The sequence below is a fragment of the Rhamphochromis sp. 'chilingali' genome, assembly GCF_963969265.1.
Source record: "Rhamphochromis sp. 'chilingali' genome assembly, chromosome: 10".
Taxonomy (NCBI): Eukaryota; Metazoa; Chordata; class Actinopteri; order Cichliformes; family Cichlidae; genus Rhamphochromis; species Rhamphochromis sp. 'chilingali'.
In genome coordinates this window covers 31,809,074-31,826,455 of record NC_137937.1, presented here as the reverse complement: position 1 = coordinate 31,826,455, position 17,382 = coordinate 31,809,074, and the positions used below count along the sequence as shown (strand labels likewise).

General features: G+C 39.1%; 1 protein-coding gene across 4 annotated transcripts in view; it reads right to left on the bottom strand.

Annotated features, from left to right (window-relative positions):
• Nucleotides 1–1,093: 1,093 nt before the first annotated feature.
• Nucleotides 1,094–17,382, bottom strand: part of LOC308403507 (uncharacterized protein) — a 37,489-nt gene continuing 21,200 nt past the window's right edge. The window contains exons 2-3 of one of the 4 annotated variants that reach the window (XR_013972920.1): nt 4,037–4,122; nt 1,094–3,449 (exon numbers count right to left, since the gene is read on the bottom strand). Coding sequence is in view for 1 of the 4 variants with exons in the window: in XM_080892988.1 (XP_080749114.1) it covers nt 6,598–6,957 (360 nt within the window). In the remaining 3 variants the exon portion in view is untranslated. Of the gene's footprint in view, nt 3,450–4,036; nt 6,958–17,382 lie in introns of those variants that run through there. The other 3 variants (XR_013972921.1, XR_013972922.1, XM_080892988.1) reach the window with 3 other exon arrangements.

Below are 17,382 nucleotides of genomic sequence, written 5' to 3'. Positions count from 1 at the left end.
GTCAACACTTTGCAGAAAGAAGATCAATATACTGCTCAAGCAGGGATGGTTTCACGCGTTCCACATCTCTACAGTGTTGTAGCAGTTTTTCAACATTTTCAGTCTGAGTCACGACAAGACATCTGAGATCCTCTCTCTGCAGCAAAATTAACTTACTGCAGTGGTCCAAAACAGTGAATAATAATGAGCTAAGTGACAGAATCTGGTTCACTCGCTCCTACTCACTCGCACCTGGCTCTGACACTGCCATTTAATGATAGTTTCATACTGAATTTATTGTCTGGGAAATTTTCAGCTCATTACTCCCCTCTAGGGAGAGCAAATGTCTTCAACGGGTCATCCATAGAATATTGGCACCATTGGAAGTGATGGATGAAATGATTATGGGACTTATAAGGCCTATGTCTGGACAAAGAGATACTATGTATGTATGTTACCATATTGATGTCTAGTTCTTCATAATGTTTCCAATTCAGTTCATTTCTTCAGTATTTCCTATACATTTGAATAGAATGTGTGACTTTGCTTGATCACTGCGCAATTGGATAGTCTATTATGTACTCCCCGTGGCTACACTGTAACTTTATTCTTGTATCATGCTGTTTTATGTCTTTTTTCAAGCTTATTCAGGGGACATGAAAGCAAATAATTTTAATGGCTGAAAAACTATTAATGTTTTTTCTTGGATTATTTCACAGGTCTTCAAGGATTCTACGTTATATCTTCCACAAACACAGACGAAAGCAAGAATGTAATTAATATTGATATTTCCACTGAAAATTGAATCTTTGGTTTTGCAGAGACACCCAAGGCTTTCCAGTACTATATGAGAACATCTAGATATGATTCACCCTGAACCTTATCCTGTTAACTCTAAATGAATTTAATTAATTGACTTTTATCATCAATGAAATATGACCTTTAACTTTATCTTGAGATTTCTACCTTATGAACACTGAAAACTCACACGATTGGGTCTTTGTATATCACAGTTTTATAGTTTCCCCACAGCACACTACCAATATCAATTTTAAACCAAGCAATCATTATGTGGTTAAAAAGCAGACTTTCAGCTTTAATGCAAGGGGTTTAACAAAAATGTAAATGAACTGTTTAGGAATTACAGCCATCTTTATACACAGTCCCCCATTTTTAGGAGCTCAAAATTACTTGGATAATTGACTGACTGCAAAAACAAATCCAAAAGTTTCTCAAAAAATTGGCATTTTCAATGCCCAAGTTAGTTAGCTGATCGACACACAATAAAGAAGGCTTTTTAGAAATTAAATACAAAACTGAATGCAGAGATCCAGATTAAATGACTGTTGTGGCAAAGGCAAACATAAAGACATATAATTACATATAAAAACATATAACATAGATTGGTATTTTGTCTTTACCAGCATGAAAACTATTTGTTAGTTAGGGCTCACTGGATTCACCAATACACATAACAATGGGGAAGTCCAAGGAATTTAGGTCCAGTGTCCGGAGGTATGTTTGGAGGAGTAAAGGTGAGCCTTTCAACCTTCAAAACAATGTTGTAACTGTCAAGCATGGTGGTAGTAACATCCTCCTCTGGGTCTATTTTGGTGCCAGTGCTGCTGGTACATTGCAAAGTGAATGGAATAATGAAGGAGCAGCACCACCTCCAAATTCTTCAGCTTCATTTCAGATCAACAGCTAAATGGTTTGATAGAAATGAGTGTTCCAACAGGACAATGACAGCAATGACAACACATACCAAAACTGATTTTGGAAGGGATAAAACATCCTAACGTTAAGCTTCTAGCATAGCCTTTCCAAAGTGCCAACGTCAACCCTGAAAAATTGTGGACTATGCTTAAAAGCTGGTTTCCTGACAGGAAACAAAGCACTTTAAATAAAGTCTATAAATTCTTCAAGTATCAAACTAAAATTATGCATGAAAGTTGTTGAAAGCTAGCATAAGCATCTGGTGTAGGTACACCGCCATCTGTATGTTTAAATTTGAACCTTTATTTATACTTTTGACCATATGTGGATTAGAGAAACTCCAAAATAAATTAAAATTTGTTTTGATTTGTTTGTTTCTAGATAAAGAAATATACAAAGAAATCAGGAAAAGACCAAATTATGACATTTACACCCTAATGACTGAATGTAACTGACCACAACTGTAAACCCATCTCAAACAGTTTGGTCCAATTCTGAAATGTCACCATAGACACCACATTTAAAACTGTGGTATATTATAAAATTCAGAGAGATATCCTGACAGGCTTAATTGTCACTGTGCCTGAAGGTAAGGGACCAAAGGTACCATGAGCTTCTTTATATGTAAAATCCAACGATTTAGCTTCAAAAAGCAAATTTCTTTCATTTTTACACCACGGATTTAGTGCACTTCATAGGCAAAAGACAACAAAACATAATTGTGTCAAGAGAATTCTTTATAATACAAGTACAAATTGCAAACACATGTAAGATATTAAAGGGGCAAAAAACAACATACACGATAGAAATTTTGATCACTCCCTACAAAGTAATCTTCAAGCCACTTACAGGTTTGCATTTGTTGCATGTGCTGGATCTTCTATGAAATCATGTGGAGCCAAATGTGGTAAGCAGGTTGAGCGGTAAAGGATGACTGTGTTAATACTGTGTGAAGCCAACACTGTATGTATGTGTATGTTTTCAAGCACTGTGTTCAGGTCATTTGTTCCGAATGTCCTCCCTCTATTCCTCAGGATGATACAGTAGAGGTGTTGATAGTATAATCACCAGTAGTGATGCTCAATTTAAAGGCTCATCAGACTAAAATAAAGGTATTTTGCACAAGCTGTGCATGGTGAGATCACAAATGGCCTCCTGCCTGCTGTGTCAGGACAGGACATCCGTGCAGGTATCCAAATGTAACAGAAACATTAGCATTGGTATATGGTTACACAAGGAAATGACCTTAGAAGGGATTACAAATTTGAATCAGGTATGGGTTTTGAATAGACACATCCTCATAAGTAATGAGCTTTGGTGGATTTTACACAGAGGTAAGCAGAATATTTTCAAAAAAGTCCTTCACTACAGTGCCAACACTGCTTGCTGTGACATTCCCACACCAAACCAATTCCACTTCCAAACCAATCCCACTTCTCTCTCCAGACTTTCTTGTTTTTTGCTTGCTGTTACCAATACCAGCCAGTGCACTCTGCCATATAAGTGGTTATCCTGAGTCTGTCTGCACTGATTGCCTTTGAATGGTCCCTGTGGCTAGCTGTGGTGTAATGGCCACCTCCCTGTGGGACAAACAGCATCTCAGGAAAGGAGCAAGGACAATTACTAATCAATGTGTACAGCTCCCTAGTGGCACCAAAAGGAGTGTTGTTGAGGCTGCGTCACATTTCACCCCACAGCTTTCTGGAGGAACTGGTCTTCCATAAGGTTGAGTGGATGGACTGCTAATGGAGTGTCTGTAAGTGACCACAAAATACTGCGTAGAGTGGAGCAATGAATGGGGGATACAATGGGGATAGATTTTTTTCCCAAAAAAATCTTTTTACTGTATTGATTTCAGATTTCAGTTTCCTAATCATTATTCCATGCAGCCCATAATTTGAAGTTCTATCATTATCATTATTGTGACTGTATCATTATTTTAAAAAAGTCCTTTGTTAGCAACATCTCATTTAACAAAGTTTAGATGATACAGATCTTAAATATTGCACTACCTGTACATGATTATTTAAAAGTCATAAATAAATCAGTGTAAGAGTGCTCGGATTAAAAAACTGCCACCTGAATTGAAATATGCATGAAGTGAATTTGCTCAAATACTCACGCTGCTGTAGTTCATAATAAAATACAGTATCAAACTGTTTTCACCTTTACCTTCTGTGCATGAAGAACAACACTTGACAACAGAAACATCCTTTTTCAAGATAGCGTGTAAGTGCAATCTGTCGGCTCTCGGCTTCTGTCAACTCTTACATTTTGGTTTTATTGCTCCCTCTTGTCAAAAACACGAGAAATGAACAAATGCATTATTGGGGTTATCTACCTCGGTGGGTGAGTGAAGCATGCCGTCTACAGCTGATTATATCACTCTTTCAGTGCACCTGTGTCTGACAGGAGGGGCTCCACCTCCTGCAATGAAAAGACAAAGCACTGGAACAATCTGATCGGATTCACTCGTACGAGGCAGACAGCCATCACAATCTAATGACAGCTGACTTCAGTCAACCATGTTGCAGTCGGGATCAACTAACATCAAATAAGACAACACTTGCAAGGAATGTCGCTTTTGCATTTGTCCTTAAATGGTGTCAAAGTCAAAATGTTTGTTCTGATGCTTTTGTGTTGGACCTATAATAAATAGAGAGCTGTAATCAATGAAGGCTACCTTTACAATATGTTATTTTGGCTCTCACAGAGGTGGCAAACGTTGAGACTTTCTTTACTTAAGTAGAAGTACAGATACCTGTATTAAAAAACTACTTTACATATTATGTTGCACAAACAACAACAGCAGTTTTATAGGTTATTCTGACGTCAATCCCCTACACTGACACTAGAGAATATGCAATTAGTGTAAAGTTGGAATTCAGTGAATTAATCTAAGCATCATCAGCTTTAATGTAAATACCAAAGCACCTCCACCACAACATGCGTACACCTTGCGGCCCCCTTTAACTCCTGAGTATAAACACAATAGATAATACTGTTGAACCTAAACAATCAAGGTTGTTTTAAAAAAATTTAAGGACTAGAAAGTAAACATGTTTGTATAAAAATTTAGAGACTGAAAGTAAAAAGCGGTTAGAAAAATAAACACTCAAGGACATGTTGGAGTTGTTGTTGGTAGACAGACAAAGAAAAAAATGATTATTTCCAACTTGAAAGCAATAATAAATGATTATTTGTTTTTACTGTGAAGGCTTCCCTTCCACTACTATTTGTTTATTGATACTAGAAAGTATCCACTGCATTCAATTCTTATATTCTGATTCAAATATTGTGTTGGTGTGCAAACTATGGAGATTCAGCAATAATATAATGAGAGTAACAGAGAAGTCTGAGCCAAGTGATTTACATGAAGACAGCAAATCTGCACCCATACTGTTAGCAGATGTTATAGTGTTTGAACTTTGGGTTGTGCTGTTATGGGAACAGGCTACAATCTTCAGGAAATGCCATGTAGATGTATTTACTTTGGCTTTAAGATCAGAACAATGTGTTTTCTGTTATAAAGCAACCGTTCTTATGAAACGGATTCATTGCTACCAAATGAGTTTCAAGGGTGTTTACTTAGAATTAAAATTGATGAAATTAGACTGCTGCCCCCGCAACATAGACCTGGATAAGCAGGATGGATGCAGATTTGATTAAATCTGATAGAGGGCTAACAACAAAATACTTCCTTTTGTTGTTGGATGGTGGGGTGGGTGCAGTTTTCTCTGTGGTGGGGTTGGTTGGACTGTCCTTGGCTCTGTGGGGCCGGGAGGTGCTGCTGCGCTGGGCCCCGGTCTGGATGGGCCTGGGCCCCCTTTCCCTGGTGGGTCGCGGAGTATGGGGGTGCCTACTGGGGTCAGCGGGGGAGCTGGCCCCAGGGAGGGGTCACTTGCCCCTCCCTTCCTTCCCTCCCCATCTCCAGCTGCCTCCCTCTTCCCGCTCCATCACAACCACCCACACATGCAGGACCTTGGAGTAGGGGTATGTCACCAGGGTGCAGAGGAGGCCACCCCCCCCCCCGTCCCCTTCTGGCTGCCCCTGCCTCAATTTTATCCCACAACTTAGACATTCACATTACTCACGCTCTCATTACACATACATATAGGATCTTGGGGGTGGGCACGATACACGGAATCCAAAGTACCATCAGGGTGTACACCCCACCCCTGGCGTCGTTGCCCACCTCTCAATGTTAAATACACGTAGACATTGAGGGCCAGCAGGAGGGACCATGCGCTTACCTGCTGCTCTCTGGCAGGTAGCTCCATGCCCTCCTGGGTTTTAAATGCACCTTAGAACACACATACATCAACACTACAATGAGCGGGTGGAGGGAGGTTTGGAGTCTTCTCTCACCCCCGTTCTCTGCGACCTGCTGGAGCGGGGGGGCTAGGAGGAGTTGGCCGTCCGACTGCGGTCTGGAGTGTGGGGCCTCCCTGCTGCTGCGGAGTCGGGGCGGTCTGCCTCTCCCCACCGCAGGGAAAAGGGTAACACCACCTGGGTCTGGGTGCAGTTCCCCCCCCCTCCAGGGGCAAGGGTACCTAGACCCGGGGCTTAGAGTACGCTTGGGGAGTGTGATCGTGTGTACAGCGTCTCTTTATGTCTGTCTCCACGTTGGTTGAGTGTGGAGTAAGTGTATATGAGAGCATGAGGGTGGGAATGGATGTTTGTATATGTGTGTGCCTGTATTTCTGTGTCTATATGTCAGGTTGGGTGTCAGGTGCCACCTCTCTGGGGACATCTTAGGCCCTCCAAGGTATGGAGGCCTATCTCCCCCTACCACCACTTCCCCTGCCAGTGGCGGACTCCCTCAGACGTCGGTGCGTTGGTGGTTCTTTGTGTCCGGGGATGGGCGTCCAGGTACACACCGGCTCACTCCTTGGCGGCCGCTTATCGGGACCTGGAGCCTGGGGCTTGCTCGGGCCACTTCGGAGGTGGGGTGCCCCCGGCCTCTCGGCCTGGGGCTCGGTCACTCAGGCACGGCTGGCTGCCGGCGGAGCTCACGGGCGCGTCACTGCAACTCCCCCTGGCTTCTGCTCCGCGGCTGCTGAGTGAGCCCTCATCTGGGACTCTCCTCAGCTCTTTCTGGGACAGTGGCGCGGCTGCCCCTCTGTTGGTCTTCCTTGGTCTCTTGTGTTCTGGGGGCCTCTGGATGTCTGGAGTTTTGATCTCCTCCATACCTGCTTCATGCCCTGGAGGACGGGGCTGTGGCCCCCCCACACCCTCTAGCAGATCATTACATGAAGGAACCTTTTAAAAAACAAAAAACAAGCGCGTCCATGCTCACAGGTGTACACACGGGTGATCACACCCACAAACTACACCCTTTTTGGCTCCTACCTCAAAGCACACTGTGTTCTGTTGATCTTATGTGCTGCACAATAATGTTTAATATTTAGTATTTACTGTCATATTCCCATATATCATTGTGATGTTGTTTATTCTATTACTCTTGTTCTCTTCTGCTTGTTTTCTTTTTTCTTTCTCAGCAGGTGATCCAGGTGATTGATATATGCATTTTTTTTTCTTCTTTTTTTTCTTTTTCTGCTCATTCTGTTGGTTTTTGGTTTTTGCCCTTCTCCCCCGTCCCTCTTCTCAGCTGTTTCTCTTTCCCTCTTTCTTTCTCCCCTTCTTTCCCCCAGTCAAGTCTGTCCCATGTTCAGTAAGTGAAAATAAAATAAACATTAAAAGGTGAATCAAATGGACCATTATGGCAAGGCTGGGATGGTCAATTTGGTAAAGTAAATCCGTTGGGCATCTTTCTTTGCCTTTAGACAACAATTCTGATGGCAAAAGAGCCAAACGGGACAGGCAAAAAAAAAAAAGTCAATCTGGCCCTTTGCCTCCAAATAATTCACTCTAACCTGTCCTTCTGACACACTCATTTCTAATCTTTGTCACTCCTAATAAAAATCTTAACATCTTCAACTCTTCCAGCCCCACCTCACCTTTTCTTTTTGTTAGCGCCACTGTCTCCAAACCAAACATGTCTTATTACTCTCTTGTGAACTTTCTCTGTCACTCTTGTCACTATCAGTCTGTCCTAAACTACCGTTGACATCATCCGCATCCACCCTGCCTGCACTCTCTTCTTCACCTATCTTGTACACAGTTACCTTCTCTGGTTGACTCTGGATATTTAAATTCCTCTAGAATCACTACTTTCAGTTTTTGCAGTCTCACTGTTACGCCTTCTTCCTATTTTAGCTTCTCCTGACTTTTTCTTTTTTCTTTAGAGCATACCTCCACCTCTTCAGGCTCCGGGCTCTTTTCAGCACCATTTTTCTCTGGCATCTCCTGACGCTGCTCAGTGCTTCATTATGTTACCTGTTTTTCAACTGATCAGTTTGATGTCAATATATCTCGAGTAGTCAATGAATGGCGAGACCCATAAATTACCTTTGCATGTGCTGTTCTGGGATGTTCTATAAACCATTTATTTTCAACTGGCACTGGTGGTCAGGACACAGCCCACTGCACCTGACAAGTCCCATCTACCTGCTTGGCAGTCAGGCACACCAAGCTAGACAGCTATCCCTGTGCAACATAGATGCTAGCTGGGTGACCACATTCTTAACAGGAGCACAGTGCTTCTATGTAGCTCATATGCCATTTTAAGAAAGAATATCTACTTCTGCACATTCAGTCTTTTGAGTATTTGAGATATTCATGCTGCTCTAGTTTTTTTCTCATAATTTCCCACTTTCAAAATCCCTCTAGATTTCAATGAAATGAAATTTAGCCATACAGTGCTATCAACTACACTATATACAGCACCTCACAGCAAGAAAGTTACTAGTGTGAAGCTTATCTGGTACCTTTCTGTGTGTTGTTTGTCATGTATGTTGAAAAGAAGAAAAAAAATGCAGTTGTTATATGAAAACAGTATATACACTTCTCAGTCAGCTGTAATGCAAATGTATTGGGTTTAATATTTATGTTTTCTGTCATGTACTGTAGATGCTGTATTGCTGTGCACTTGTTCATCAGATAGTGCACTGGTTGTCAAGCACCATCTGTACATCTGTTTATTCTAGTTTGGGGTTAAATTTTAAAAACTAATGTTGAGCAATAGAACACTTAATTAAGCATAAATACCACATTTTATGACTTTAGGTACTCATGGCTTACTCGTGGTTTTTAGGACTGTTTTGGGGGCCATACGGCTGTTCCTACTTATTTTTTTCCCTTTCCTTCAGTAAAAATAAATAGGCCTAATGGCAGTCCAATTCTACATGCCACTTTCCAGCAGATGGCGGCTCCATGTGAGGCTTAACTAATCATAAACATGTAAATAATGCAAGGCACTCTGGCTGGGAGGGCTTGAAACAGACAGCGAGAGACAGAGGGGAGACGGGATCTACTGGCCCCTACAAGCTAAAACATTGTATGGGTCCTGAAACCAGTCCATTGCAGATTCTTCCATTTAAATGATTTACATATTGATAGAGGTCATTTTCATATGGGAGTAATCAAGACCTCATGTTTGCTCATGCTGTCATGAATATTTACTGGTGAATTTTGATTAAGAATTGGGCTTAAGGCTGTGATGACACAGTGCAAGAAGCATCCAGTGATATTAATGAGATTCTTTACAGATGAGAGGTGTGAGCACCACTATAATGTACGTTTGTTCTTTTATCAGTGTTTGTCTGTCTACCTGACAACTGAAGTCATTTCCGAGGCTGCAGTGAAACAATGTGTTCCCCTTGACACAAGTCATTATCTTCAGGTGGCCCTTCAAGCTCATTGACTTTTAGCTTTCCGTTTTTTCACGTAATTTATTCCCCTTCAGCAGAGAACCTAGTGATACAAAGGCCTATAATAGAGATTTATCCAGTGATTGAAGAGATATTAGCTCTGTTATCAGGAAATAGTTTTGGGGTTGCATGCCAAGAATGAAACTATCGTATCTATCCATATCTTATTCAGTCATGTTGTACCGGATCGGTCTATTGGATTTTTAGTTGGTCAGGCAAAATGTCTAATGTCTAATTTATAAATGTTTGATGAGCTATAAAATAGGAGAAATTGGTCATGTGGTTTTTTTTGGGGCTCAAGAATATGACAACTCATTAACTTTAAAAAAAAAATCTACTGTTTTTCTACAAAACTACAGTGAATCACTGGGTTTTGGAAAGTCATGTTAGCTCCTGTTCTACGGCACCAAACTGAAAATTTCATGCATCTAAGCCAACTCCAAGGACAGATTTTGTGAGCTTTCAAAATTCAACAAGAGCATATACATTCAGTAACTGTTAACAAAATGGACCCAAAAGTTTCTCTGGTAGAAACATTAATAATGCATGAAATGTGTAAAACTGCACAGGACCTGTCCAAATCCTGAGTCCGAAACAGCCTCCTTATTTCTCAGATGTCTGTAGTTGCTGAGTGCAGCACCATATCATAGCAAACACTCAGAGATGTGCAACACAGTGTCTGGAGCATGGACAGAATATATCGGATGTTGATTTTTATTTTTTATTCTTTTTTTTTTTTTTTTAAATCAACACAACTCTAGACAGTGTATGTGAGAGTATGTCTGGATTTTTGACAAACTGAAATCAGCTCAGATATTTGCCACAGCAGGGTTTCATCAGATAATGAGATTAGGAGAGCAGGCTCATCCCCATTCAACTAACCTTTCATTTTCCAGACATACTCTGGAACATATAATGTATTACACATATTTTTTTCAGATTTCAAAAACTCTGGAGTCAGTGTTATTCAGTTATCTTTAGGTTTCCTCACCTACAAACAAAATCTGTAGACAGGAAATGTGGAAACTGTGTCTAAAGGACCTCCGGCAATGCTTTACTTGAAGATGCACATTATTAGACTCGAGCAAAAGACCTGTGGCTCTCCTCTCTTCATTCATGAGAAACACATTTCATTTTTTATGTAGTGAAATTAAACTTTTTAGATCTCCTCGGACAAGAATTTGAAACTTAAAAATCAATGTCTTTAAGAGGTATTCAGCCTCTAAAGTAAAAGCCTTCTTTTATATTAAAAATTTTTTAGTGTCAAGTCATACAAACATTTAAATACCAGACTTGTGGCAGGAACTTAAAACTCTCTATAAACAAATTTCCACAGCCTTCATTGAACTGAAGCAATGTTGTAAAGAAAAGCTCACTTTGCTGCTACTAAGCGGTTCCACGAGCAACTGAATTACTAAATTAAATTCGTTTTTGACACGCTGCTTCTGCATTTTGGCATAGTTTTTGTGAAATAAATATTGACAGTGTAAAATATCATGTGCTGTTGTAGATCTTGGTTTATATTTACCTAATATTAAGACTTGATAAGGACTACATAATGTTTTTATTCTTCCATATGTAAAACCTTGACAGAAGCTATACTTTCTTCGTCCCATGAGTGTAACCTGTAGATCAAAGAAGAAGGCAAAGATCGGTCTTAATGGCCTCTTGGTCTTGCCCCTGTGTTCCCATCCTCTAGTTTCCCTTGTTAGTATTGGGTTTCTCTGTTTGACGTTAGTCTTGTCTTGTCTCGCCTCTGTGTGTTTCTCTCGCTCCCTGTTTGCCTATTTAGTCAGTCTGCCTTTCAGTGTGTTTCACGTGCTTCGTATTTTACTTTGATAGTCACTCGTCCTTCTCCGTCTCCGTCTCGTCTTCCTCTGCTCGTTGTTGCGACCTCCCTCCGTGCTGTCTGTTCTGTCAGCCTGTCTGTCTGTTTAATTTTTTGTGTTTTCCCAGTTTTAGTTTGTAATCTTTAATTAATAAGTTTAACCAATCAAATCAAGGATGAATTACTGTGTTTTAGAATTAACAGTACAACTGCCAGGAAAGTCCATTTTGACCCTGCCCTACAACACCTACAAGTAAATAATTTCTTGAAGAAGATAATTGATTTTTACCTGATTCTGCACATTTAAATTAATTAAATAAGGGTACTTAAGATTAATTTCAAGGGGTTCCTTTTATAAATGATTTTGTTCATTTCATTATGGATTGTAAAATAGCATGTTATAATGAACTAATAAACTAAGGTAAATCAAATAACATAACAGCTAACACACCTAAATAATTTAATTATCAAGAAAGATTTTTCTTTGAGAAAGTCAAAGATGAATTTTGGATAACATGTGGCATTAGCTGTCTTAAGATAAAGACGGAATAAAAACACACTTGGATCCCTCAGTCTGCACCTTCAGGTCCTCAGGTCTCCTGCCTGAAACTGTTCGACCAGGTTTTTCTACTCTTTTCACTATTCATTTGTTAGGATTCGTTCTAAGGACTCTCTGTACATTTCAGCAACTGTTCTCCCACTGAAAAGCCAGCAACTACCTGGTTCTCCACATGTTTGTTCACCAGTGATTACTGCCCATTAAAAACAATTTTTAAGAAGAGACTTTTTCATTTGATTACATTTTATATGATGGATTATGCATAAAAATCGAATTGGGCTGAAAAGTCTATTGCTTTATTACCTATTCAGCTTGTATATCATATTTTAAAAAGTAAGTAACTAATTACTTTTGAAAATAAGTAATCAGTAAAGTAACAGGATTACTTTTTTGAGAAGTAATCAGTAGTTAATTACTAATTACTTTTTTCAAGTTACTTGACGCACACTGTTAGTCACACATTCTGAGCCACTCAGCTTATCTTATAGCAGCCTTCATGTTAAAATGAATGTAAACAATAGTGATTTAAATTTTTATGGTCCTTGATGGTTCTAGGTAAAAAATTGTCATAATTTATTTTCTTTTAATCCCAAACACCCCAACATTCAGAATTTGATGAATAAGCCCATTTTAAGAAAGATTGTTAAATGACAAACCCCTCATCTCATATTTCACGGAGTTACAGGATTGTTCAAGGGGTCAGAATGACCCTCTTGGCTGCCCTAGTGTTAAGTATTATGGTATGAACTAATCATTTTTTGATGATTTTTTTTTTCTGACCAAAGTCACTGACAGTTGTCGGAGTAAAGATGTATAAAGTCATAATTATCCCACCCTTTACAAATTGAAATCTTCCTTTATGGGGCAACAAGACTTGTTCTTTTCTAAAGCCAATGAATAATAATATTTAAACTTTGCTTTGCTTCATTGGCTTTTTAGAAGCTGCCAAGAGATTTTTTATCTGTCAAAAAAGGTTACTTATACCTTCTAAAACATATTGAGATCATTTGAAGTTATTCTAAAGTAAAAAAATCACTTAATGTTGTAGGTAGCACAAATGCTTAAAAGCTAAAAACAAGGTCAAGGTTTCTCACAACTCATTTGCCCCCTGCCAACCGTGCAGCTGTTAACAATAGATAACTCCAAGGTTTTTTCTTTGAAATCCCCCTCCCACTGACTATTGAACACCTGATTCCATGAGCCATGGGAAGGAAACAGCATGGAAACACTGTGGATGTAGCAGCAGCGGGTCAGAAGTGCAGCGTAGCCCGTGGCCACGCGATAAACTAATCTGAATGCTGACCATGTTGGACCCTGCCCTGGTCACATTTGCATTTCACTGGTGAAAATTGCAGCAACCTCAACCATGACACATCAATACTTCTTTGTTGCCAAGTGAATAAGCCACTATCCTGCCCAATTCAGTCACAGGTGGTCTTTGCTATCTACAGAGACACCAATGGAAAGGTATTAGGGGCGTGTAATTAGCCTATTTGACAGTGCAAAGAGAAGCAATGTGAAACATAAAAGAAGACTTGCCATTGATTCTGGAATAACATGTAGCACAGTTTTTTTTAGTCTAATCCTGGAATTCACACTGTCTGATTAAGTAATTAGCAGAGGTCACAGATACAGTTTGATTAATAAAGAATGCAATCAAACTCACAATTACTACAATAATGCTGGGACTTTTGGTGTTAATGGGACCTAAATGGAGTAATTGCACAGAGGAGCACAACACAGTTACATACTGTGCTGTAGCTCCAAGATAATTATCTTAGTCTCATTATCCAACCTGTTTATGATTCTCCTCAGTTCTTCTGTGTTTTGGGCCCTAGATGCATCTATGATGCATGCAGAAAAATAGACAGGGTATTGGAGAACTGTCATGTAACACCAGAGAGCCATGTAGGTCTACTGTAAGTCAATGACATTGTCCAACTAAATGTAAACTCTCTGAGACGCATTAAAAGAAATTCCAAATCTTATTTTAAATCTGTCTTTGATTTCTGTGTAAAGGAAAATGAATCTGAGCTTCAGAAATATGAACATGGGGCAGATGACTTAAAGACATTCTGGCAAGGTATTTCATATATTACCATATTAAGAGGATTATCAACACTCAGAAGATAAACAAGACAAGGCTAGAGGGATGTAGTAAGCTTATCTTCTGGAACATGAAATGCAACTCATGTGCTTCAGCACCTATCTTTTAAAAGCATATTTTCACCTTGCTGAGAAAATTGTCAATTTAATTGAAATGCAAGGGCTAAATTCTAAAAGTGCACTTGCACAGATCAGGTTGTTGTCCTGCTTGTAAAATATAATCCCCTCAATGCTTTTAAAACCTCCCCCTTATTTTTTGCGTACATAAATGATAAAGACTAAGACTGTCCAGACTAAGACTGTCCACATTATATGCAGTACACACATTTTTGAGGCTTACAAGTTAACTTGATTGCTAAAACAGAAAGATGTGGTCAGTGGGAGTTAAGTGTCCATCCATTGTGAGCAACCTCTTGTATATATGACTCTCAGGGCACCAAATTGTCTTTCTGCAGCCATTTCCCTTATGCCAGCACACCAGATCATCAGGTCATCTCTAAATTCTAACCACATACTCGGTAAGCTTCACTCGGTATTTAAGTTTGAGTGGTGTTTCTGCAGAAAAAACACAGGATATTGTGGAATTGTCCAGCTCCTTTGACCCTGTTTGAACTTTACAGGTGTTTTTATTTCTGGAGAGAAATTTATTAAACTTTGGTTGATAAAGGCCAGTATCTGCACATCTTAAGAGATAAATGCTTACAGAAAAAAATATTCTGAGCAAAAGATTTTTTTTCATTTGCTCAGTAGCTAAAACTATGCATAATTAAATATGAAATGAACCAAAATATGAACATCAAAATACACCCTTTCAAGGATCAAAATTATAACATTTTAGTGGAGTGCCTTTTACAGTGCAAGTTTACATTAAAGACCTTTTTAATATCTGTACATCTTAATTTATCAAAAAGGGCACTATAGTGGCACACAGCTCTTCAGCCATGAACAATGCAGGAAACATGAGCTGAACTTGACTGAACTTCTGATGCAATACTTAGATGCATTTTCACATATTTTTTTAGAAGAATATTATATAACACACCACTAAGTGCCATCCTTGATAATTACAGCAGATGTTAACTATGACAACATTAGATTGTTTTAAAATTCTGATAATTAACACAAGTGTTCTGAATTGATGATAGACTCAGGTATGGAAATGTTTTGAAAAATGTTGTTGGTCCAGTTTTCAATAAATGAGAAAAAATAGCTAAAGTTTAAAATGCATTTGCAACATAACATGTGATTGTTGCTCAGACAAGATGAACAATGAACAAATGAATGGATGTCTTGAAGTGCTTGCATTGCATATGATGCACTATAAACAACTATACTGCTTTTTATATTAAACTAATATTAAAACAGAATAAGTTAACAGTGGAGCAAAATTGGAAAGATCACATTAAATTAAGAAATCTAAACTGTCTTGGGAAGTGATTGATGAAATAGGAAATCTTTACCAAAGGATAAGACAAGGATAAGATAAGCTACAACAGTTATTTCAGAGCTAAAGTACATTTGAAATAGTTTCAAGTTTTTCCACTTTATGTTAACTGGCAAAATGTATATACTTTCATTGTTTGTTTGTTTTTCTCTGCTATTACAGGTATCTGCTTGTGATTCCACTGCAATATAGAGAAAGTCATTTAGTGAGGGTTGCTTACTAAATGGCAATGGTAGGGGCTGCATAAAATAAATAGGCTAGAACAATAATGTAATAGATAACATGTTTTGTACATTTGTAGATTTGGGAGTTTTCATCTTACATTTGTCACTTTATTCCAAAACATTTGGGTTTCAACATTCTGATTTTAAATGACAGGTGGAAAAATAACACTATTGAGAAACATCTAAAAGACATGATTGATAAAACCCAGCTAGGTGCATTCACTGATTTCATCTAACCCCTTTCCTTGTAACGTAACACTTGTTTAATCTGTTTTGGCTTTTTGCGGCCCCTGATAACTTTTCAGTGTCACAGTTGAAGAAATTGTAGGAAACTGTGAACTGAAATGTGAACCTATAGAAAGCAACGGCTCAAAATATCTGTCTGTGTCTTTAAATACTAGAACAACTAGAGAAGTGAAATAAAAACATTTTATTTAATTACTGTAAACACCATTTTTTTAATCTACTACACTGTATTGCAGCACATTGCTTGAGTCAAACCATTTCCTCTCTCTGTGGAATTGATTGATATCCAAAGTTAAACAGCAGGGTAAAGTGCACAGCCAATAATCACAGCATGCACAACCTTTCTCACCTTTCTGCCTCTTTTGGATGCTCTGTGACAGCCATTAAGAAGTCTGTAAGACAACTGCCAGTCTCTGTGACCCCCTGCCAGAGACAGTTCACAGAGCTGACTCTCTTACCTAGTGGGCATGGCTATTTTATCTCCATGGGCAACCTTGAGAAATGAATATCAAAACTGAATGACTGAAGACAAGTAGGAAGGTGGTGGTGAGGCTGAAAGTGAGAGCAAGCACAGTAAAATGGGGAGTGTGAGAACACAGGAAAGAAAATGACTTGGCAGTCACCCAAGTGGATCATTACCTTCTGCTCCGCAAATGTGATGTAGTGGAGAAGGTGAAACTGATAGTTTGGAAATGAGCAGCGCGCACTGGACTGATACTTAATCATTACCACCGCTGCACCATGGCAGATAGCGGCTTTGGGCTTCAAGGTGTTCTCCCCTGATGTTCACTGGAACAGATCGACAAGCTTGTTCTCCGCCTCCAAAGGGAGGAGTGTGGCATGAAGCGATTAAAAACACACTGCCCACTTTGTAACTGTCCGCTAAGCACTCAGACCCGGCAGGAAAATGTTTGCTCTGTTTCTCTGTGCTAGTTTGATTTATTGGCACTGTAGAGTAAACACCACATGTGGACATTCCACCAATAGTTTTACATTTGTGCCCAATATTATATAATTGTATTGACTTACTCACTGCATGCTAGTTGCATGTTTACACTTTCCACAGTTAATAGATAGTGGTCCTATATGCAGTTCTCTCTGGGCTGTCAACAAAAATCATTGCAGTGTCTACGTTGCTGTAAATATGAAAAATGCATCATAAAGAGACAGTAATGCAACTTTAAGACGCTGCAAATTCAACAGAGTTTATAAGCAGTGTTGGTCAAATGAATTAATACAGAAGTGTGTTCTGACTTGTTAAAATGTGTCAACACATAGTAACATGAAAAAAATAAGGTAACACTTGATCACCACAATATAAAACAAAGTAGTTTTAACTTCAGAAGTGTCAATCTGTCCAGTGAGGAGAGCATACAGAATTGTGAATCCATTTCTCCTGCTTGGTGGAAATAAAAGTGAGAACAGATACAGTGGAGAGACAACAAGAAGACAACCCAAAAAAAGAAACAGCTTGCAAGTGGTGGCTTCACAGCCTTGTTCCGGCTTAA